Source organism: Podarcis raffonei, chromosome 15 (assembly GCF_027172205.1).
Source record: "Podarcis raffonei isolate rPodRaf1 chromosome 15, rPodRaf1.pri, whole genome shotgun sequence".
NCBI classification, from domain to species: domain Eukaryota; kingdom Metazoa; phylum Chordata; class Lepidosauria; order Squamata; family Lacertidae; genus Podarcis; species Podarcis raffonei.
The window spans coordinates 41,231,780-41,256,822 of record NC_070616.1 but is presented as its reverse complement, the minus strand read 5'-3'; the positions used below and the strand labels follow the sequence as shown (position 1 = coordinate 41,256,822).

Here is a 25,043-nt window from a genome sequence, read left to right as displayed (position 1 = left end):
GTTATTTTTCTCTATTAAATACACACACATTATTAAATTTGCAGACCACCCTTTTCACCTCAGTTTTCGAACATTTCAGAACTCGGATGGTCTTCCAGAATGGATTACATTTGAAAACCAAGGTACCACTGTCTACGCACCCCTTGCTCCAGTATTTGGAGAACTGTGCTGCAAAATTTGGAGAAGTGCAGATCTCAAAGGATGGCTGCATTTCAATTTGGACCCCTGTTCTGCACTTCAGAAAACATCCTGCCTTAGTCTGAAGTACCTTGTAGGAAGGTGAAATGTCAAATGAAATTCACTGTAAGCAATTCACTGATGAACACTGAAGCAACCAAACAAAGAAACCTAGTTTCATGTATGTGCTAATGGGGTCTCCACAGGTCTTTACTCTGATACAGCATGGCCCTCCTCATGCAGTGTCATGTTTCTTGAAAAAGAGGCACCAGAACTCACCATGAACACCTTCCTCATTCTCTTAGAATGACAATGGCGCCCATCTGAAAGCTGCTGGAACTGAGTTCCAGTGAGTTCCGTTTGCAGCCCTCCAGAGTAGTTAAAGCCTGTCATATTATAGGCAAATATTTCCAGAGGCTTTTGTGCTGGATGCCTTTAAATTTGTTTTTTGGTTTTTTTTAAGGAAATGCCTATAACTTCTTAATTTGGAGGCAGAAGGCACAAATCCTGCCAAATTTCAGAAGGATGATCAGAACAGTTTTCACATAAGGGCAACCGTTACAGTTTTCGGGTTTGTAAAAAGCAATCACTTATTCTCCCCTAGTGTTTTGTGGGGAACTGGTCTGAAAACTGCAGACGTGAGTGAGGTGTCCTGGAGTAAAAAACCTGCCAAACCGGACAAAGTGTTTTTTGTGCTAGATACCTTTAAAGTTGATTTGGTGGGGCAGTGGAGGTGAGAGAACAAAATGGGATTCAGTCCCTCTGATTACAAGCTTGATGAATCAGTTGCAATGGAGCTCTTCCTCCAAGCTCTCCCCACCCCAGTCCTTGCTCTTGCTTCCCCCGGTGTTATTGCAGCTTAGAGACATCTGGAATGCACTGGCACCACAGAGTGCTTCATGGGTCCGCACTTTGACATATGACACCTTGTGCAGGTCCTGCTTTGCCTCTGACAAGTCCTAAATCCCTCTGAGGCAGCAACCTCAGGTTGAGATTTGGGATTCATTTGAATCTGATACACACCCCTAAAAATTAGGGTCAGGCCTGTTGTCCCTGCTCAAAACCTTCACATATTTATTTAAAAACACAGGTGGACCATCTGCATCTCCAGGGCTGCATGTGGCCCTCAGTCCATTTTTATGCAGCCCTTGGCTCTTATCATGTATGGATGGATAAATGAGGGACAGAGAGAGAGAGAGAGAGAGAGAGCATAACTGTCAACGTTTCCCTTTTTTAAAAGGGAAATTCCCTTATTCCGAATAGGATTCCTCACAAGAAAAGGGAAAAGTTGACAGCTATGGAGAGAGAGAGAGGGAGAGAGAGAAAGATAGAGAGATAGGGAGACAGAAGGGATAAAGAAAGCAGATGTCAAAGAGAACAACAACTACCAGACTTTTAGAAGACATCTGAAGGCAGCCCTGTTTAGGGAAGTTTTTAATGTTTGATGTATTACAGTACTTTAATATTTTGTTGGAAATCATCCAGAGTGGCTGGGGAAGCCCAGCCAGATGCACGGGGTATAAATAAATTTATTATTATTATTATTAGCATGAGAAAAATGAGTGAAAGACTCATTATTGTCTCCAGCCCCACACAATGCTGGTATGTGACTCCCAACAAATTGCCCCAAAGAGAATGCAGCCTCTGATAGAAAAAAGCTGCTGACTTGATCTAAAAAAAAATCTGAAGATGTGCGTGTAATTTCATGTCCAATTAGAAATAAATATAATCTGTGTATGTGCAACTGGGACCTTGCAGGGCCTCGATTCTGCAGCAGGAGCTCATTGGTTTTGTTCAGATAAATGTGCAGAGGTGTAGAGAAAGGGCAGCTAGCTCAATCCTGATGTCTCTCCCCCCACCTCCATTCAATGAATGTCTGCAGAGAGAGAAGTGGGAAGAGAAAGGGGTGTGTGTTCAGACCTGATTATTGTGTGGCGTTCCATACAGTGCTTCAACTAGGTCAGCTGCTCTTTTCAATAGCATCTCCTGCAAGGAAGAAAGAAGGACAACCAATGGTTATAAAGAAGGAATAGCCAGCAAGTCTCTGGCAAACATTATGTAGCCATGATGATGCTATGTATCACATCATTTGCACTCTCACACTGCTAGGTCTCTCAGTATCATCCTGGATCATACTGCAAGAAATCTAACTCTTCCAACCAACAAGTGGACAACCAACAAGTTTCTCATTTGGAAGGACTGCCACATTTTGGGGAGTAGGTCCAGTGTCAAAGAAATGAACAGAAAATCAGGCAGCCTATATAGCTGGGTGGCAGACTGGAGTGAAGACTTGTACTTCCCTCTGGTCTGTCACCCAAGCTCTGCCCTCTCTGGCCAATGATTGGCCAATTTGAATTCCAGTGGATGGCAAGCTATCCTTTGCAGCCAGCCAGGGGAATTCTCCAATAGGCCAGCTTATAATGGAGAGGCTGTAGCTGTGAAACGTGTGGAAAGTAGGTTTGTGGACAATTAAATTCCCCAGGAATCTCTCTTCTTTTTGGTCATTGTCTCATTCAATGGATTCCATCACAGAATTTTTGAATGGCATGGGGAAGTAACAATGATTAGATTACACAAGTTACCATGGTTATTGCTGTGCCATTTACTAAATATGATAGAAAACAGATGTTGCAAGTAAGCCACACACATTTGACCACTCACATTTGTTTGGAGATTATATGTGTCAATTTGACCTCCAGTGCTTACTCTGACCCTTCATTTATGAATGTTTAATGTGGGAGTTATTTATTAAGAAATCTCCATTGATTGATTTTATTAGACTAATCCATGAGTAGAAAACATGGTGTCCTCCAGATATTGTGGATTCCAGCTACCATCAGCTCTAGCCAAGTTTAGTCAATGGTCAGGGATAATGGCAGTTATAGTCCATATTATCTAGATAGTATCACCCTGGTTTAACCAGTCAATTAAACTGGCATACATCTAGATACACATAGAATATTTATTCTTTCAATGTTTCAAAAATATGTTAAGTAACATAGAAAACTTTTTACCTTGGCTAGTCGTTCTGGGTCACCAGGATGTCTTGGTATAACTTTCTGGAGTCTTTGGAAACCATAGTCTATGGTAGGCTCATTTAAAGCTAAAATAGGGAATGGGGAAAAAAATAAATAAAGATCACATATGTGCAACAACTGGCTTAAAGATGTGTCTTCCTTTGGGAAAGCAAAATGCTATTTTGAAATTAAAAGGGGGGAACAATGAAATCAGTAACTGAAGGCACACACGCGCGCACATACACATGAGTGGAGAACAGAAGCTGGCTATTTAAGGGGCAATTAAGGGGCAATTCGTTAAACATGTAGAACTTTTGTGGGAAAAAAGTTTTAACAGTGCAAGGTACTGTTACTGAACAGGCCTTACTTGTAAGTATTACAGAAGGATATGGGCTATTGAAAAGGGCATTGCTAAATAGTAAAGTACTTTGAGTGTTTTGTGGAACCTCTGTTTTAACTCTATTTGCAGTTGATTTGGGGGGAATAATATCTCTGCAGCACTGAAAAAGCAACCAACTTTACATAGCAATCATCCAATGTTGCAACAGCTGCTAGTTTTGTCAGGCTGGCAGATGCCTTTAATTATCTTTTAAGAGGCATATTGTCTGTTTATTCTTGGCCATATTAAGAGGGGGAAAAGAACTTGTCAAAGTGCTTTGGAAATGGGGGCTTATGACATCACAGCTGCCAGCCAATAGGCATCCCCAGCAGGCAGGTGTTCTGCCTCAAAACATAACAAAACAAAGAGGAAGAGACAAACATCTATTTACAAAACAGCAAAAGGTACCTCTGTCACACCTGTAATAGAACACCTATGTGCACCCTATGATTCTAAGAGAACAATTTCTACTGAATGTGCAAAGGCTAATCTCCTAGGGATTAGAACAGGGTGGGGCGGGAAAAACTTTTGGCTCAGGGACCAAATGCATCTCTCTAAACTTCTCTAACTGGTCCACAAAACTTTACCCATACCATACCCCCCCTCCCTAGCCACATCTGATCTCCCCAGGCCATGCCTATCACCAGTCCTACTTTGCGCACCTCAACTGCTTTGCCTGACTTGAGAATGCATCTTGCTTGCCTGGATGGAGGATAGAGATGGATGTGCATAAAAACTAGCCCACTGTACAAAGATAAAATCTTCATTTGTTGCTCTGCCCATTTTTGCATTCAATCACTGACGTCTGACCTCTGCAAGGTTGCCCAGAAGGGACTGGTTGTTTGTTTGTTTGTTTGTTTGTTTGTTTGTTAATCACTTTTCTCACAGAGGGGCCCAAAGTGACTTACATTACAACCAATTCAGAACATTCAATAAAAATCTAAAAAATGCAACTAAAAAGATAAAACAGTGCTACCCTTCAATATAAGGACCAAAAGCCTGAGTAAAGAAAAAAACAAAACCTTTATTTTACACCTAAAATATAGAGGAAGGTGGGGAGAGTATTCCACCACTGAAATGGTCCTGTCTCGTATTCCCACCCTCCAAGCCTCCTGTGGAGTGGGTAAGCAAAGAAGGGTCTCTGATGCTGATTGCAGGGTCTGGGTCAGTTTATGTAAGGAGAGGCGGTCTTTGAGGTTCTGGGTCCTGAACCTCATAAGGCTTTATAGGTCAAAACATTTCTTTGAATTGTTCCCAGAAACAAAGTGGTAACCAGTGCAGTCATGCCAGAATTGGCGTTAATTGTTCAGACTCTCTTGCCCCGATCAGCAACCTTGGCGCCAAATGCTGCACCAGCTGCAGTTTCTGAACTGTCTTCAAATGAAACCCATCATGTAAAACATTAAGGTTGTCCACCCCTGGACCAGATCTATGATAAAGGAATATCTTTCAAGGAGGATTGTAGGAGGTCACAGTGGATTCAGCTCTGGACAGACTCCTGCTTTTACCCATATCAACAAGCAAGCTTGCTAGGATTGCCCCTTGGGAGAGCTCACTAGTGCTGATGCGGGAAGCAGAGTTCGGGCCCACCTGTTCCTCTGATCCTGGTGTTTAACTTCAGATGGTTCACCACCTTAAAATGCCCACAATATCCAAACAGAGCAAAGCTGCACCAGAGCCTTGTGGGAAATTTTAAATGGTGGATGGTTCATAACCCTTGCTGCAGTCTGCTCCACTGCTTCTCCACACCTCGGCAGCCCACCCTCACCACTGGTCAAACCACTTGGAGGGCACTCATTCTGAGAATAGTACAGAGCTACACTTTGCCTGGGGAACACGCGTGGGCTTGACAGCTGATTGGCAGCAATAAATTAAACTGGAAATCATAGCGCTGTCCCCTATGCTCTCATCTGCCTCTACTTAGCAACATAGAAGCAAGAAATCATAATATGTCCTGGTGACATACATTTTGATTTATTTTAATGAAACAATGATGGCGAGTTTAAATATTATGGGACCGAATCAAATGGGAGTTGAGCAGGAAAGCCTTAGACCTGAGAATTTAGATTTTGCTATACTTAGAATGTTTTTTTTCCTGCCTACTGGGAACCATTCTGGATCACTTAAGGAGTTTAATAATACACATTTCAACTGCCACAGAATCTATTTCCCATTTGGGAGCAGGGCAGGAAAGTTATGCCAATAATCGTGAGAATTTGTCAGAATCCTCCTGAGATCTTATATATCACAATGTGCCATTTCTCTTCTTTCTTGTGAGTCTAATAGTTTAAGTGAATTGCATGTCTTATTTCAAGCAAAAGTGGTTATGAACTTTTGAAATAAAAATAATAAATGACATAATATCTAAATGTGTGTATTTAAATAAAAATATCTAATGAGAATATCCAGATTTGATGATCAAGAAAACAATCAGGCTACTGCTTAGTATTAATTGTTTAAAAAAATCAACAAAAATATGCTTTCAGTTTGTCATGATAAGTTGCAACAGTTGCTCTATAGCTTCTAGTGAATCTCAGTTCTTATTTATTTGATTTGATTTTTCTGTTAACAATTCTAGTCCTCTGGGTTGTTGACGAAATTTTATTAGGCCAGTAATGCGTTGCCAAAAAAGAGTGTTTGCATCACCAAAATAAGATGGTAAAAGAGCATACCAAATTGGCATAAAAGTTGCATATGATGATTTCTATGTCTACATGAAAATGTAAAAATTGTTACTATAAATTAAAATATAACACATCTCGCCACAGTACAGAAACCCTCCTTTATGTCCCTGTGCCATCTGAAATATAGCAGGTAGAAACACGCCTTTTTCAGGTGTGTCACACAAGATGTGAAACATCGTACCACAGAGGCCTTCTTGGTTCCACTGCTTCCCACCAATGAATAGTAAAGTGTTGTCTTTTCCAGTTAGAAGTTGGATGGGGGGGACTGGCTTAGTACCTTTGCTCAGATAGGTACATAGATAGACAAACGAGTCAAGCCATTCTTTTTTTAAATTCAGTTCAGGTTTGGCTGCATCTGATGCTGTTCTGGATTGGTTCTGGTTCTGGTCAAGCAAGATTCAGCGATCAGTTCTGCACACACAGCCAACCAATTCAGTTCCAGTTTACACAAGGAAATTTAAATGTAAGGCACGTTGTTGATATTGATCATTTGCACAGTGCAATAGCGCAAGCTAATAGGTCTAAAACTGTTGCAACCAAAGCCCTATGCAGAAATTATAGTTACACAGGAACAAAACGGTGATGGTGCAGAAAAGCCCCCACCCCTAGTTGCATGCTCAATCCAGACTGGCTGATATTTGTTCCAGATCTCATGGAAGTTTTCAAGTGTAAAACTAGATTCACAACAGCCCCTCACACTGCATATGTTCAGGCTGTACACACAATCTGAGGCCCAGGGCAAAATGTGGCTCTCCAGGCTGGTCCTTGGAACACGCTCATGGCCACAGCCCCTTCCCAGACACATTGTCTCTCCCCAGGCCACAATCTTCACTGGCCTTGCTTTGCACTCTCCTTGAGTGCTTTCTGACAGGTTGGAATGTGTCCTTGATCTCTGTTAATGGCTCTTCCTTGTCTGGATGTGTGTGCAAGAAGTGTGTGTGTAAAAGCTAGCCTACTGGGCAAGCGTAAAAATTATATTCACTTCTCCATCCTTTTTTGCCTCTTGCCCCACCCATATGTCCTCTGGAAGTTTGCCTAGAAGGGAATGTGGCTCCAGGGCTAAAATGAGGTTTCCCATCCCTGGGTCATAGATCGTATGTGATACATCAGGGACAGGTTTACTTGACATGACCCCATTCATGCTTCTGTGTTGCTGCACATGGAAGCTAATAACGCCTGCACAAGGCTTAAGTGTCAGCAACATGTACTATTAAACATGCATGACTACTTGAGATTTATTTCCTTTCTGTGGCTATCATTATATTGTTGAATTTGGATTGAATCCAGACTAAGCTAGTTGAATTTAGGCCTCTCTGAAATCAGTGGGACAAGTTAGTTATGGCTTAATTTAACTCCCAGTGGAAACTGTGTTCAAATAACTTACCGCCCAATTCCAACCATGTCTACTCAGACATAGGTCCTATTGAATTCTGTGGGGCCTACTCTCAGATAATAATAATAATAATAATAATAATAATAATAATAATAATAATAATAATAATTTTATTTATACCCCGCCACTCTGGGCGGCTTCCAACACATAGCACCATAATAAAACATCAAACATGTTTTATTGAATCAAATCTGATTCAATACAAAAAAGTCACAATATCTTTAAAATAAACAATTTATATCAAATAAAGCAATGTTCAATAATCCATCAATAATAGTAAACAGGTAGGATGTAAGAAGGCATCGTTTTGCATTCCATACTGTATTACTTGCATGCAACACTGTTTCCATTCCTCTGCAGTCTGCCTCCACAAAAAAGTGTCTTCTCACTGTCCAGTGTGGTGTAATTATGTAAGTTACGTAAGTTACATTGCCATTATGTTATTCCACACCATTAATTTCAATGCAAAGGAAACATAATGCAAATGGTGGAGGAAATGTCATCAATTTCAAATTGTTTAGTGGACTGAAAGCAACAGCAGCTGCAACAACTGATGGTATTCACTGGATTGATTTCCATTCTGGACATGGAACTAATAAGTGTACAATGGCAACTTCCACTCCTATTTCTGCCTTCATCAGAATTCTCCAGCATCCTGACCCCCAGATAAGTGGGATGAGGACTGCAGCTTTTGACTGGCTCCATCCCACTCTTGTGTGCCTTTAGTGTTTTCAAGCCCAAAGCAGGGTGCCAAAAATCAACCCATTTCCGCAAACCTCCATGGATAGGTTTCTAAACCTTTTCAGCTACTGGGAGACTCCCCCCCCCCTTATAGAGTGGGTAGAGGGAAGCGGGGAGAAGCTCAAAACAATAAACACAGCCTTGGCACCACAATCAGCTGGGTGATTGCTTTGCAGCAGCATTGTGAGTGATAACACTCAGAGAGGAACTGCTGACAGATTCTTAACTACAGCATTGCTAGTATGACATACTTTGCCGTAACCTATTATAAATACCCATTATGGGGAACATATGCATGCCGATAACAGCTCCCACTGTGACATTTAGATTTACCCTTGGAATTTATCTTTAATTTTTATGGTTGTCTTTTTAACAGTTTATGGCTCTCTCCTCTTCAAACAAGCTGTCTCAGTGCTGTTCTTGTTCAGCTAATGCCTAATCAGTTTGAACATGGAATGAATATTGGATTTTGTATTAAATATTGAAGTCTTCTCCTCAGATCTTTAGCAGTTGCAACCTGAGCTCCGAAAATCCCTGCTTTATCATCTCTCCACCTGCTTACTAATAGGAACACCGGATTCAGTCTCTGCCTTCACGGCCAGTTCCCTTGGGAGGGATCTTGATAGGAACCTGATTCTGACATCAAAACTGCTATTGACTTATTGACTCCCCTTCCACTCTGGTGCTGATCACGGTACAAATCCAATCAAAGACTTGGATCCATCTTATTCCTAATAAGGAAGAATGGCTCAAAGTATAACACAATTAGAAGCAGTTTCTAAGAGATGAGAACGAATTTAATATTTGAGTTTGATTTCTAACCATGATTACTCAGACATATCATTGGGTTTAATTGGACTTGATTCCTAGTACCTTGTAGGGGATTAAGTGGAAACTGAGCATCAATTTGACAATTATTCTGAGATCTGAATTATTACCTGATCCTGTTTCCAAATTTGAACTGTTCCATACCCCCATCCTCCTCAAATGTGGTACAGAGCACTTTGTATGTGGAATTTGTCACAGTTTTGCACACATTGGAGAAATGCTGTTTTGGATGCAAGGTTGCATCAAGATTATTTATTTGTGTTGTTTTACTGGTTCAGTTGTGCACAGTGATAAAACACCACAAAAAAGAAAAGAAAACTATCACTGCTGGAAGAAAGACTGGTGGATTAAATAAATAAATTCAGGAGGAGCTGGATGCCAGACAGAGGGAATCCACAGAACAATAAACATAGAAGGTGCCTTTTATTGAGTCATTCCATTGGTCCAGTTGGCTCAGCCATTGTCTACGCTGAATGGTATCAGCTTTCCAGGATTTCATGTAGGGGTTATCCAGTCCTACCTGGAGATGCCCAGTATTGAACTAGGGACCTGTTACATGCCAAGCAAATGCTCTTCCACTGAGCTATGGCCACCCCAAAAAGAAATGAACTGGTGAAGTTGGCTTATACCTAATTCACACATACGTACACACACACACACACACACACACACACACATGGATTGCCTGCTCAGAATGCAAAAATTATAACATCACATTTTGAAAGCTGACCCTTCAGTCTTGCCATGAATTAAATATGTGCAAGACAACTGCTGTACCTATAGCTTATTGATGGCAGGGTTAGACCCCAAGGGAACCATTTTAAATTTCAAATGTTACTTTTTAAAGAAATTATTCCCACTTCCCTACCCCAATTTGATTTTTACTCCAGCCATTGTTTTGACTTAAATTGTTGATTTCATATAGGAAGTATTGCATATTATCCAGGACTATGTATAGATTCACCCGTGAAAGCTGAGAAAAAGGAACGATCTGTACCATGATCAAAACAGACTTTGAACACCACTAATATAGTGATTGGAGGCAAGAAAAACAACAACACCCTGGGTTAATTGTGCAGCTTGGAAGTTCTTATTTTATTGTTCTGTGTTTTTCTTTCAACAATTCTACTACCAGCCAAAATGAGCTGGGGGAATTGCTTACACCAGGTGCAGCTGTACTTAATAGTTGTGTTTATCGCTTTGCTTGTCATGATCTACTTAGATAGAGAGACTGAGAAATTGCTTGATTCTCCCTCCTCCCATCACTAATTTTATGGAGCATCTTCTAGCATAAAGCAGCAAAACAACCTTTCCCTTCTGGATGGATCTGAAAATCATCTTTCACTATTTCCTTGGATATCTATGTTCTTCTGTATGGTCAAACAGCAGCAGTGGGACTGGCTCACTGTTTGGATAGATGGATTATCCGTTCCTGGCAGCAGCCTCACTTGGGGCACTGAAGCCACACTTCAAACAGAAAGTGGGGAGCCCATAGTGCAGGGGAGGGAACCAAAAGATACAAGGAAGGTTTGTGTGGGAAGAAGAGTTGAGACACCCACAAGACACAGTTATGAATTTGCTCCCACAACAGGCAGTCAAGTCCACCAATTTAGGATGGTTTTAAAAGAGGATTAGCGTAAGATTATCATGGTACTAGCCACAATGGCTATGTTCTAACTCCACTGTTGGAGGCAGTATGCCTCTGAATTTTCAGATTCTGAGAACCACAAGTGGGGAGAATTCTGTTCAAGTCCTACTTCACAGCTTCCCATAGGCTGCTGAGAGAACAGAATGGACCACTGGCCTGACCCAGCAAGTTCTTTTTATTTTCTTACATTCTAACATGGGAATTGGTTCCCATTCAAGACATGTAGGAACATGGGAAGCTGCCTTATACTGGGTCAGACCATTGGTCCATCTAACTCAGCACTGACTGGCAGTGGCTTTCCAGGGTCTCAGGAAGGGGACATGTGAGTGTCTTTGTGGAGCTAGTTCTAGACTTCTGAACAAAGTTTCCTTCGCAACACTTGGGGCTTATTCAAATATAAGCAGAATCCGCTTGTGCAGAACTTCTATTTACACCCATATTTTCTATATGAAAAACCAAAAATATTATCTGCTATTATGAGTATTAAGAATTCTGCTGGATCAGATTGTTGTATCTATCAAGCACCTGGTTTCCTCCTCCAGTGGCCAGCCTGATGCCTCTGTGAAACGCATCAGCTGATAATGAGGCTTGCCTGTTGTGGCAAAGAGTGCCTTTTATCAATTTCATCTGGTTCTCCTGCTATGGCAGTTCCCAGTTGTTAACTTTGATTTAATTTACAAAGTTCTCAACAACTTAGGTCCAGGGTTACAGGGTTCTACCTGAACCCTTATAGCCCAGCACAATCACTGAGACCATGGGTAGGCAAACTAAGGCCTGGGGGGCCAGATGCGGCCCAATCTCATTCTAAATCAGGCACGCGGATGGTCCAGAAATCAGCGTGTTTTTACATGAGTAGAATGTGTCCTTTTATTTAAAATGCATCTCTGGGTTATTTGTGGGGCATAGGAATTTGTTCTTTCCCCCCCTTCAAAATATAGTCTGGCTCCCTACAAGGTCTGAGGGACAGTGGACCGGCCCCCTGCTGAAAAAAATTGCTGACCCCTGACTGAGACCATCCGCAGAAATGTCATTGGTTGCGCTGCAAGTTGGTGAGGCTCATTTGACAGAAACAAGAATCCGAGCTTTTAGTGTCATTGGGCCAGTCCTGTGGAATGCTCTGTCAACAGAGATCTAGCAGGCACCTTCTGTTTTAAGGTTTAAATGCCTGCCGAAAACTTTTCTGTGCCACCAAGTTCATGCAGGCAATTAAGAAAATGTATTTCCTTAATAGCTGGTAATCTCTGGTTTTATTTTTTTTACATGTTTTTAAATATTTTATATAAGTATGGTTGGTGTAAACCACTTATATATGTGTGTGTTTATGACATAGCTGTACAGTGGATGCTCGGGTTGCGAACGTGATCCGTGCGGGATGCACATTCGCAACCTGCAGTGTTCGCAACCTGCAGTGGCACATCTGTGCACATGCGGGTTGCAATTCTGTGCTTCTGCACATGTGTGACCGCCCGTTCCGGTACTTCTGGGTTTTGGCAGTCCGTAACCCAAAAAAATGCAACCTGAAGCATCTGTAACCCGAGGTATGACTGTATATAAATTGTGTGTTTGTATATAATGTGTGTGTGTGTGTGTGTCTATATATATATATATATATATATATATATATATATATATATATAATGTGGAGTATACCTAGAGCCAATACCCGCCCGAGAGTATACTACTGGATCAGTGTGCTCTGAAATGGTTCAAACTCAGTAGTGCTGGCACAATCCATTCTGCCACAAAACTCTACTGTTACTGAAAGAAATGCAGAAAGGTACAAGCGGGGGATCCCACAGCTGCAGTCCAAAATGATACAGCCCAGGCATAGGTGGACCACTCTAGGCAAAATAAATTAGGCCTACATTTAGTTTGTATCATTATTACTCATGAGAAATACAAAAAACTCTAGTGACAGCTCCAACTCCAGCTATGTGGGGTTCATGGGGAAATGGCAGCAGCAGCAGCAGCACCTCTACCAAGAGCTGTGCTCCAAGCGGAGATTTCTGGCTGTATCTAGTCACCATTTACATTTCCCCACAATGCCCCTGAGCTAAGTTACATTGGGATGGCAGCGCGATACCACTACGCAGTGTTAGTCATAGTGTTGGGCTGGGAAATGATGCAGGGGGTGTGAAGGACAGGTGGACAGGTGTCAGAGGCCCTGCTCTGGTGCTGGGGCCTCAACAACTGTCCAAGGACACTGGGTGCTGATGCTGGTCCTTCCTCATGGTCTGTTGTTTATTTTGATACTTCAATGTGAGATCTCAGGACAACTAAATATGACCAGTGGGTGGGGTGGGAGGCAACCAGTGCAAATGTTGGGAAAGAGCAAAAAAAGCAAAAGAAAAGAAAAGTGTCAATTTTGAAACAAAAAGCTACATTTTGCTCCTGCCCCCCAAAAGATCCATTTTCAACACAACTTTACACTTTAGTAATTTAGAACAAATAGGTCACCTGGACTTAGTCCTTTGTGATACACAGTTTTCACATACCTGTATAAATAAATCTACCAGGGGCTCCTTTGCAAAACTGCTTGGATTTATATGATAATGTTACTTCAACGACACCAGGGATGTGACGAGGGGGCGTCTGGACACGGATGGCGTGAGGGGTGATCAGCTGGGAAGATTCAAGGAGAGAAAAGAAGTAACAGTGGTGAAGCATTTCCACAGGACCCTTCACCAGTCTCAGTTTGTGCTGCTAGAACAGGGCTGGAGATCTGCTGACCCTCCAAGCTCTGTGGGACTCCAAATCCCATCATCTCCAGCCACCATGGCCAATAGTCAGAGATGGTGGGAGTTGTAGTCCAACAACATCCAGAGAGCCAAAGGTTCCCCAGGCCTTTTCTACATAAAAAATTCTCCAGGTCAGCGGGCAAAACACACACCTTTATTTACTCAGGCTAATGATGAAGGTGGGATGCACAAATCTGTTCATTTCAGTTTATCATTTTATCCAATCTTAAGATGAGTTTGCCCCATTTCCACATAAATTTGCTTTTTTAAAAAAAAAAGTCTGAACAATTTGTATGAATTTTCACATTTCTCCTAGTATCCATTTTTGCATGTGATTTTGTCTAATATATGCATTCTAAAACAATTTGCCATATATAATACATTTTCTTAAATTATTTTTTTCTAAGATGCATATTTCACTAATATATGCTTTTTGTGTGCAAGTGTTCTTTAATATATGCTATTTGGTGTGTATTTTTGCATAAGGAACTGGACTACAAATTTCAGAGAAGTGACTTGGGAAGCTCAGCCGTGTTTCAGTTTACGTCTTAGTGCAGGAAGGTAAGTAGGTCTGCATTAAAATGTGGACTGAACTAATTTTACTCCATCTCTAGTACTTTTTGTTTTAAGTACTGAATAATTTGGGTCAACGTTTTATATATGTGAAGCCTGATCAAAAAAGTTCTGAATTACCTGGTTTTGTTTCAGAAGAGGAACCAATCCACTAAATGTCCTCACTAGTTCTATTTTGCATTTCCAAATTTTGTATATACAATTTGTGACAGTTTTCAGCACCTTTGTGCCTCCCCCTCGCATCCCTTCTATGGAGCTAATGCACAAGTGTGGCCATGTTGACAAAACCCTGCCCAAAAAAGCTATTGTTGGTGGGATTTGTCTAGGACTGTCTGAATTTCCCTGGGGGTGGGCAAACTGTTCTGCCATTTCAGGCATGGCATGGAGGGTGCGTGGGTGGGAAGCAACTTGTCTTGGTGCCCATCATGAAACACTGGGGGTGCACTGTACAAAATCGTACAAAAAATGGATATTCTCTCTCTGTTAGCAACCCATTGAATTTTACCACTTAAGAAATGATTAATATCATATGGGTCTGAATATAAGCCACACCTTTAAAATTCGGGGGGGGGAGAGACAATATCCAAATAAATATAAGCTGCTCCCTTAAAATTCCGCAGGCACTCACACCCGCTCTGTTTTAGAGTATGTCTGTTTCAGCAGCAATATTGTAAAAGCCAATTTTTGTAAGGTCGTGAATTTAAGCCACACTTTAACTTTTCACGGTCAGAATTTGGGGGGGGGGGAGTGCAGCTTATATTCAGGCCAATACGGTAGAACCAATGCAAGCTACCTTAGCTCTTTCAGAAGGATAGCTTGGCAAGCAATAACCAGAAAGCACGCTGACCTACCTCACTCCATACCAGCATCGTCCCAAATACGACCTGTAGCCCATCAAAGAAGTTGTCTCCTATAATGATAACCATTGCTCCACCTGTGGTCCAGCCTTCACTTGGGCTAATTGCTTTGATGCAGGGAGTGGCTACAGGATAGGAGAAAGGGGAAGGGAAGGCAAAAAGAGACATCAGAGCCGCTTTTCTAGCAAAGATTAATAGCTTTATTGCACCAAGAGTTTTGAGCCTTCCCTGGGATTCCAGCCATCTCCATTTTGTTACAATATAAAGCTGACATACCGATTGCAGCCAGTATTGTTTACTCCAGGGGTTAAAACCTTTGGAACTTCCAGATGTTATTGGACTCCATCTCCCATCATCCCCAGCCATCATGGGTCTGTGGGAGTCAGGGATGATGGGACTCATAGTCCAGCAACATTCAGAGGGCCAGATGTTCCCCTGGCTACTAGCCATGTTGGCTATGATTAATGGGAGAAAGAGTCCTACAACATCTGGAGAACAGCAAAGTAAATATTAGCAGTGAAAGTTGGGTTAAATAACAATCGTTCTATTGCCAGAAACTTCAGAAAAGTTAACATTTTCTCCCCTGGGCTTTTATAACATAGATATAAACTCTGTGGATTCTGGAGAACGTCTACATTCTTCTTTGCTATCCTAAAAAGTTCACTTGCTATCATTCAATTGCAGCAAATCCAGACTACAAAAATATATTGGTTCTACACTCTTATGGCATCCCTAATGAATTCTGGGAATTGAAGTCTGGTGTGGGTGCTGAGAATTATCCCTTAGACATCCCTAGCCTGTGAAACAGATGAATCTCATGTAAGGCATCAGTAAAAAAAGAACTGGAAATAAAATTGCAATGCTTTCATACAAATCTAGGGTACAAATTCACCGTGGGGAAGAAAAGGGCAACACAAAATATTAAGGAGCTGGAGAAAAACTCCCCTATGAAAACATCTGGGCTTCTGGATTTGGGGTGGGGGGTGGGAGGCAAGGGTGTGTATACATAAAATGATGCATCATTGAGAAAGTGAATGAAGAGACATTTTTTCTGCCTCTCTCTTAATTAATACTCGAACCTGGAGTCAGGGTCAGCCCCACCACTAGGGCAGTGGATGAGCAGGTGTGTGTGTGTGTGTGTGTGTGTGTGTGCGTGTGCGTGTGCGCTTTCCCCTCTGTTGTGCCACACATGTGGCCCTATGCTTCCAAGCTGCCCTGCCTTGTGCTCTCTAATCCAGCATGTCATCTCAGGTGTGATGGAGGATGCTCTTTCATCACCATTCAACTGACAGTCCACTCAGCTTCTGCATATGGGATGGGGAGAAGGGCACAACCTTCTCCTTTGCCTCAAGCAGCAAAATGTCCTGGGCCAGCCTTGCAGGGGTCACACAATGTGGTGGGAAATTCAGGACACACAAAACAAAGCCTTTTCTTCACAGGGCACATAGTTTAACTATGGATTTCATTTCATGAATGCATCTGGTTGACCACTCTAGAAAATGGGATACAGCAGGTCTTGTCTTGTGTTTTTATGCTCTTACTAGGGATGGCCAACTCTGTTTCTCTCAGCTTCTATTCATAGAATCATAGAATAGAATCATAGAGTTGGAAGAGACCACAAGGGCCATCGAGTCCAACCCCCTGCCAAGCAGGAAACACCATCAGAGCACTCCTGACATATGGTTGTCAAGCCTCTGCTTAAAGACCTCCAAAGAAGGAGACTCCACCACACTCCTTGGCAGCAAATTCCACTGTCGAACAGCTCTTACTGTCAGGAAGTTCTTCCTAATGTTTAGGTGGAATCTTCTTTCTTGTAGTTTGGATCCATTGCTCCGTGTCCGCTTCTCTGGAGCAGCAGAAAACAACCTTTCTCCCTCCTCTATGTGACATCCTTTTATATATTTGAACATGGCTATCATATCTCCCCTTAGCCTCCTCTTCTCCAGGCTAAACATGCCCAGCTCCCTTAGCTGTTCCTCATAAGGCATCGTTTCCAGGCCTTTGACCATTTTGGTTGCCCTCCTCTGGACATGTTTCAGTTTGTCAGTGTCCTTCTTGAACTGTGGTGCCCAGAACTGGACACAGTACTCCAGGTGAGGTCTGACCAGAGCAGAATACAGTGGCACTATTACTTCCCTTGATCTAGATGCTATACTCCTATTGATGCAGCCCAGAATTGCATTGGCTTTTTTAGCTGCCGCGTCACACTGTTGGCTCATGTCAAGTTTGTGGTCAACCAAGACTCCTAGATCCTTTTCACATGTAGTGCTCTCAAGCCAGGTGTCACCCATCTTGTATTTGTGCCTCTCATTTTTTTTGCCCAAGTGCAATACTTTACATTTCTCCCTGTTAAAATTCATCTTGTTTGTTTTGGCCCAGTTCTCTAATCTGTCAAGGTCGTTTTGAAGTGTGATCCTGTCCTCTGGGGTGTTAGCCACCCCTCCCAGTTTGGTGTCATCTGCAAATTTGATCAGGATGCCCTTGAGTCCATCATCCAAGTCGTTGATAAAGATGTTGAATAAGACCGGGCCCAAGACAGAACCCTGTGGCACCCCACTAGTCACTCTTCTCCAGGATGAAGAGGAACCATTGATGAGCACCTTTTGCCTTCGGTCAGTTAGCCAGTTACAAATCCACTGAGTGGTAGCAAAGTCAAGACCGCATTTTACCAGCTTCTTTACAAGAATATCATGGGGCACCTTGTCAAATGCCTTGCTGAAATCAAGGTAGGCTACATCCACTGCATTCCCTTCATCTACCAGGCTTGTAATTCTGTCAAAAAACGAGATCAGGTTAGTCTGACATGACTTATTTTTCAGAAATCCATGCTGACTATTGGTGATCACAGCATTCCTTTCTAGGTGCTCACAGACTGTTTGCTTAATGATCTGCTCCAGAATCTTCCCTGGTATTGATGTCAGACTGACTGGGCGGTAATTATTTCGGTCCTCTCTTTTCCCCTTTTTGAAAATAGGGACAACATTTGCCCTCCTCCAGTCTGCCGGGACTTCGCCTGTTCTCCAGGAATTCTCAAAGATGACTGCCAGTGGTTCTGAGATCACATCTGCCAGTTCTTTTAATACTCTTGGATGTAGTTCATCTGGCCCTGGAGACTTGAATACATCTAAACTAGCCAAGTATTCTTGTACTATCTCCTTAGTTATTCTGGGCTGTGTTTCCTCTGCTGAATCATTTGCTCCAAATTCTTCAGGTCGGGCATTGTTTTCTTTATCGGAGAAGACTGAGGCAAAGAAGGCATTGAGGAGTTCAGCCCTTTCTGTGTCCCCTGTTTGCATTTCACCATCTTCTCCTCTGAGTGACCCCACTGTTTCTTTGTTCTTCCTTTTGCTACGAACATACCCATAAAAGCCTTTTTTGTTGCTTTTAACCTCTCTAGCAAGCCTGAGTTCATTCTGTGCTTTAGCTTTTCTGGCTTTGTGTCTACATGTGCTGGCTATTTGTTTGAATTCCTCTTTGGTGATTTCCCCCCTTTTCCATTTTTTGTACACATCCTTTTTTAATCTTAACTCAGTTAAAAGTTCTTTAGATAGCCACCCTGGCTTCTTTAGGCACCTTCCATGTTTCCGTCTCATTGGTATTGCCTGAAGTTGTGCTTTTAACAAACTCCCAGCCATCATGAACTCCCTTTCCTTTTAGTATTACTGTCCATGGGATCTCACCCAGCGCTTCCCTAAGTTTTATGAAGTCGGCTTTCTTAAAGTCAAGAAATTGAGTCCTAGTATGCTTGGCTGCTCCTTTCCGCTGTATAGTAAACTTCAGAAGAGCATGATCACTCGCGCCTAATGATCCTTCCACTTCTACCCCACTAACCAGGTCATCAACATTGGTTAGGACCAGATCTAAAATGGCTGTTCCTCTTGTTGCTTCTCCCACTTTCTGGACAATGAAGTTGTCTGCAAGGCCAGTGAGGAATCTGTTTGACCTTATGCTCTTGGCTGAGTTTGACATCCAACAAATATCCGGGTAATTGAAGTCCCCCATTACTACTATCTCCCTTCCTTTTGCATGCTTGGCCATCTGTTCCAGGAAGGCATCATCTATGTCCTCCGTTTGGCTTGGGGATCTATAGTAAACTCCCACAATGAGGTCACTGTTATTCTTCTCTCCCTTAATTTTGACCCAAATGCTCTCACTTTGGCTTTGAGGTTCTAAATCTTGGATCTCTTCACAGGTATACACATCCCTGACATATAACGCCACTCCTCCTCCTTTCTTGTCTGGTCTGTTTCTCTGAAATAGATTGTATCCCTCCATTATTACATTCCAATCGTGGGACTTATCCCACCAGGTTTCAGTGATGCCTATTATGTCATATTTAGTTTGCTGTACCAAGAGCTGAAGCTCATCTTGTTTATTTCCCATGCTTTGCGCATTAGTGTACAGACATTGAAGTCCATTAATCATTCCCCTGTGTCTCTTATTTAAGGATTTTTTCCTCCCACCACTAGGTCTGCGTGCTGTTTGCTCCATTCGGTCTATGACATTTGGATGATCATCTTCATCAATTGATAGACTCCTACCTTCAGGAGCACTGTCTCCCTCCCCCACATTAGTCAGTTTAAAGCCCTCCTGATGAGGTTTCTGAGATTTTTGGCAAAAACATTCCTCTCAACCGTTGTGAGGTGCAGCCCATCGCTTGCCAGAAGCCCATCTTCAAGAAACTGCAGTCCATGATCTAAGAATCCAAACCGTTCCTGTTTACACCATTTGCGAAGCCAGTTGTTCACTTCCACTATTTTTCCCTCTCTCCCTGGGCCACGTCGTTCAACTGGGAGGACAGATGAGATGACAATTTGTGCATTTAATTGCTTTAATTTCCTGCCCAGAGCCTCGTAATCTCTTTTGATCTTCCCGAGACATTTTGTCAGGCCCACAGATCACTGCTTCTGTTCCCCTCAGTAGGGAATCCCCTATCACCACTACACGCCTCCTCTTAGGTCTGGTCGGGGTTCTTCCGTGAGCTGTCCGTTCCAAGGTCGCCTGCACATTCCCTGAGGACTGACTTTGCTGCTCGTTTTCATATACCTGATCGACTGTAATGAGGGAGAGATCCTCAAATGGAGTCTGCTCTTCATCTTCCATGCTAGGGGAGAGGACCTCAAAGCGATTGTGTATTTCTAAACAATCAGAGCGAACCCTGGGCCTCCTACTTCTTTGAGTCCCGTTTCTCCATATATCTGGCTCCTGTGTTGGTGAACTAGCCTCCTTCTCAGGGGAGTCCCCTGTCTCCTCCTTGGTGGAGACGGTGTGCTCTGTTGCTTCCAAGAAGAGCTCCAGCTCTCTAATTCTTTGGAGCGTAGCTACACGTTCCTCCAGTTGCTGGACTTTGTCTTTTAAGAGGGCAATCAACATGCAATTGCTGCAGGTAAAGCTGCCTGCAACCTTTGGCAAGATGGCAAACATTGCGCAGGAACCGCAGGCGACTGCGGCTGTTCCCTCACCCTCCATCTTGAGAATGCATCAGTTTGCATTGTTATTATTGTTCTTAAGAAAAACAGTCCTTGCAAAAATTCAGTTTTAGAATGCATTTTCTGGTTGGGGAATAGCATTGCAAATTTTGGAGGAGGATGAATTTTGAAGGAGAGCTGTATTTACATATGTATATTGTTTCAGGAAGTGTGGATGAGGTAGATTCATGTCAAAATGAGAAGCAAAGTGGATTCTGACCCCCATCCCTAGTTCAGATATGCCCTTCTAGTGAGTGTGCAGGATATTCATTGCAGAATAACTTTGTACATTCCCTGCTAGAAGTTAAACTTCTGATGCTGGTAAGGTGATGGCTGGGGAATCATGTTGCCTTGCACCAGTCCAAAAAATGTTAATATCTGTCCGACTGGAGGGGTGGGGGTGGGCAGCCAACAGAGCCAGCTGCAATGAAGTATGAATTAGCTCAGCGGTAGGTCACATGTTTTGCATGTGGGATGTCCCAGGCTCCTTCATGGCATCTTGAGTTAAAAGAGCTCAGGTAGCAGGATGGTGAGAAACCCCTGCCTGAGAGCCCTGAGAGTCAGCTGCCAGTCAAAACTGATAGTCATTGATTAGATGCATCAGTGGTCTTGAACCAGCATAAGGCAGCACCAAGTGAAAATATATAAGCATCAGTGTCGACAGGCTAATAACAATACACAACATTTATATTAAGCATTTTCACTGTAGTCCTGTACATATTTGCTTGGAAGCAAGTCCTGCTATAGGTGTGACTTCCTAGTAAGTGTGCTTAGCATTGCATTCTTAAGCATGTGAGAGTGCAATCCTATCCGTGTCTACTCAGAAGCAGGTTCAACTCTGGGAAACCCCAGGGAATTTGATGGTGCAATATAATTTTTAAAAATAATAAAAACAAGTAAGTATCAATAGGCTGGGTTTATTAATGGTTTGCATAAGTAAAAAACAATAAAAAAAATCCTGCATTCATCCCAGTATTACTGCAAGAGATATCTACATTTTACATCTTGTATTTTGTCCCTGGTGTATTTACATTTTAATGACTGTGTTAACCCCCCCCTTCCCCCCCAAGCCATCCAGGGGAATATAAACTGAAGAGCTGTATACAAATGTAATAAATAGATCATAGGTAATAAAATTTATTTTAAGAATTTCTGGCTTTCATAGGATAGGGTATTTCCCTCTACACACACACACACACACACACACACACACACACACTCCCTCCCCCTCCCTCCAACCTCTTTCATACGTTCAGGGCCTCTGGACTATACATCCCATCAAGATCCCAATATGGTTTTCCAGTCCATAACCAAAGTCAATCCATCACTCCATTCCCAATGTTGACAAGGTCAGAGGTGGAAGGGAGCTTTGGCAGGGCTCCAAAAATACGAGACTCCTTTGAACAGCCAGTCAATCACATTCAATCAGTCAAGGAAAAACTGGAAGGCTTCCTAGCTTTGGAATCTTGGGAGTTTCCTTCTACCATTTCACTGCCCGCTGGGGGAGAATTAACACTGCTCCGAATTCTTTACTGATTCAATCATTTTCTTCCAGTTCATTAATTCTCCTTTAGGTTGATGCAGGGCACATTTTAAAAGGGAGGGACGCAACAAAACACCCTAATGAAATAATAGACTAACTTGTCTCTTCTCGTAACGTCACAAAGTCTTCTCACTTTCACTAGCTGCAAGGACAGGGCCAAGAGGGGCTTCTCTAGTTATTTTTAACTGGTGCCAGAATGGGGCTGGCAAGAGTGTAGGTGATTATCCAATTTGAAGCTTAGCAGATCCAGTGATTTGTAATTGCTTGAAAATACAGCCTGCAGACGATGGTGATTCCTCGCTTAGCCAAACAAACGAAAATCAATTAGTGTCAGTTCCCTTCTGCGCATTGTTACGTTTCCCGCAGTTTGTTTAAGGGAACGGCTGACACTTTTTCATACACATCTTGTGCTGTTACATTTCTGTTTAACTAAGATGTCATGTTGCTTGATTTGCTCAAAATCAAGTCAAGCCCAGCTGAGCAACCAAGTCTGAAATTCTTTTGTGGAATATTTAGCACATTGCCTCTCAGCTGCTCTGTCCTGAAGAAGCAACTGGAATGCAGAGTGAGACCGCCAGATTTTAATGATACAAAAGGGTTGGTCAGCTTTAGACGTTATGCAGGGTTGCTGATCTCCCTCACAAGGGTTGCCTCCTTATGAAAGCAAGGTAATCCATAAGCTGATGGGAACATGGTGAACTGTCATAATACACTGATTGGTCCATCCAGAGCAGTACACTGACTGGCAGAGGCGTTCCAGGATATCAGATCAGGCTTTCTCCCAGTCATATGAGGAGATAGCAGGGATTGAAGCTGGAATTTTCTGTATTCAAGTTATGGTCTTTCCCTTATATTTAATCAGACCATTGGTCCACCTAGCTCAGTATTGTCTATACTGTCAGTGGCTGTCGAGGATTTCAGACTAGGATTTCTTCCATCCCTGCCTGGAGATGCCAGGGCCTAGACCTGGGATCTTCTGCATGGAAAGCAGATGCTTTTCCCTTCAGATCTTAGCAACATTAGTAAATTAGCCAAACTAATTGCTCAACTACGCACTACAGAGGAGGGCCAAGCTAACATGTGATATTAATGGAATAGATTTCCTTGGGATGCAAGCTATTCCTTGCCTTAATTTGCTCATCTGGATGGAGGATACCAAGGAGTGTGTGAGTTTGTGTAGAAACCAGCCTACTGTCCGAAAATAACTTCTACATTTGTTGCTCTGCCCTCTTTTGCTTTTTGCCCCACTCACCACTGGGAGGTGGTCGTTGGATGGTTGTCCAGAAGGGATTGCAACCCTCTGGCTGAAAAGGGTTTCTTGCCCCAAAATAGGAGAAATATAAATTTGCAAGCAACAATTCAAAAATGACCTTTCCAGTTGGGATGAGTGAGACCTAGTACTTATGTGTGCACATTTAGATTTTCAGTAAAGATAGAGTGCAGCCACCATGCCTCCAATCGGGGATTTAAAACACAACCCTGTGCAGGTTTTCTTGGAATTAAGAACCATTGAGGTGCCCGAGAGTAAGTAAAAAGGCTATGCTTGCTCTGCATAGGATTGCATTGTTAATGTTTGAAGGCACAGAGGGGAGTGAGGAAGGGTTGACGATTGGTAACTCCAGCTGTCCATGGCAACACAATTTTTAAAAGAGACTTTTAAATATTTTCAAAAGGAAAAGAGGGGTAAAATAGCTTTAGGGACAATTACCAGAAAATCAGGTGTCTCCCTGGTAAATAGCATTTGCATTCCTTCTTCGTCTTGCACACACTGCTGATTTCTCTCCACCTTGATTATGTGACATATTTTGGACAATACTTCCCTTTCCTTCCCCATCGCCACCCCAGATAAAGGGCCATACCTTCAGACGGATCAAGCCTTCTCGCCCTCCGTCCGTGTTTTGAGTTGTTGTGAACAAACATGTTGTCAGATACCGCCAGTACGTGCCCATCGACATTCACTGTTGTTGATAACACAACCTGCGTATTAAAAAGGCAGGGGAAGACAAGGCAGACAAATTACTTTCAGAGATCCATGTTTGATGCATTAATTAATCAGCTGAGTTTAAAATTCTATTCTATTTGGCAAAATGAAATTGTGTCCTGCGGGGCTTATTCCTTCATTGAGGGACAAGATCTTTCTGCCTTGCATTAATTTCATTTAGCAAAGCATCCTAAGAACTGGAAGACTCCTTGGGTCTTGGCATCGTAATATGCCAGCGAACTGCAAATGGCCTTAAATTTCATTTCCTATATCAGAAAGTATCACAAACTCTTTTCAGACATCCTAAAAGGCCCTATTTTGAACACATACGAATATAAAAAGAAGCCTTGTCAGTCAGAGCACTGGTCCATCTCGTTCAGTTCTGTCTACATTGACTGGCAATGGTTCTCTGGGGTTTCAGCACCACTCTAACCAACTGAGCTATTCAGATACGAGTCCCTCCCTCTCCTACCTGGAGATGCCAGCTATTGAACCCGGGACCTTCTGCACAGCACAGCACTTCCCCAAAGATGGGTGGATGGGACTGTGCCATCTATTGATCACAGAGCTTATGCGCATACAAGCTCTATGCACTACTGAGTATTCAGGAGAAAGCAAGGTCCGTAATCCAGGATACCAGTTACTGGGGGAAGTCAGTGGGAAAAGTCCTGCTTGGGTGCACTGCCTCTTTTACTTAAAGTATCCTACTTTACATGCAAGTTACAATATACAGAGCCTGTTAACATGTAGTCATTGGTGATGTGGATGGGATGGACAATAAGCATACTTTTCAGTGCCAGGTAAAAACATTATTGTTTAGACAAACCTACCCAGATGCTTAGAAAGTTGTTTTTAATTTTAATCTGTTTTAGTATTTTTTGCATGTTTTAAAGTACTGTTTTTTAAAGTATTGTTGTAATTTTTTTCATTATTTCATTTTTTTGCAAACTGCTTGGATGCTTCGTTTGTTTTTTTACACTGAAGCAGTGTAGAAATTTTATGGAAGAAATAGTAAG

The 25,043-nt window shown here is 42.4% G+C and overlaps 1 protein-coding gene across 2 annotated transcripts in view; it reads right to left on the bottom strand.

Annotated features, from left to right (window-relative positions):
* Positions 1 to 25,043, bottom strand: part of EBF2 (EBF transcription factor 2) — a 269,896-nt gene that overhangs the window by 36,244 nt on the left and 208,609 nt on the right. For both annotated transcript variants that reach the window (XM_053366518.1, XM_053366517.1), the window contains exons 8-12: positions 23,906 to 24,023; positions 15,030 to 15,160; positions 13,363 to 13,489; positions 3,192 to 3,280; positions 2,098 to 2,163 (exon numbers count right to left, since the gene is read on the bottom strand). In XM_053366518.1, the coding sequence (XP_053222493.1) occupies positions 2,098 to 2,163; positions 3,192 to 3,280; positions 13,363 to 13,489; positions 15,030 to 15,160; positions 23,906 to 24,023 (531 nt within the window). The remainder of the gene's footprint in view (positions 1 to 2,097; positions 2,164 to 3,191; positions 3,281 to 13,362; positions 13,490 to 15,029; positions 15,161 to 23,905; positions 24,024 to 25,043) is intronic.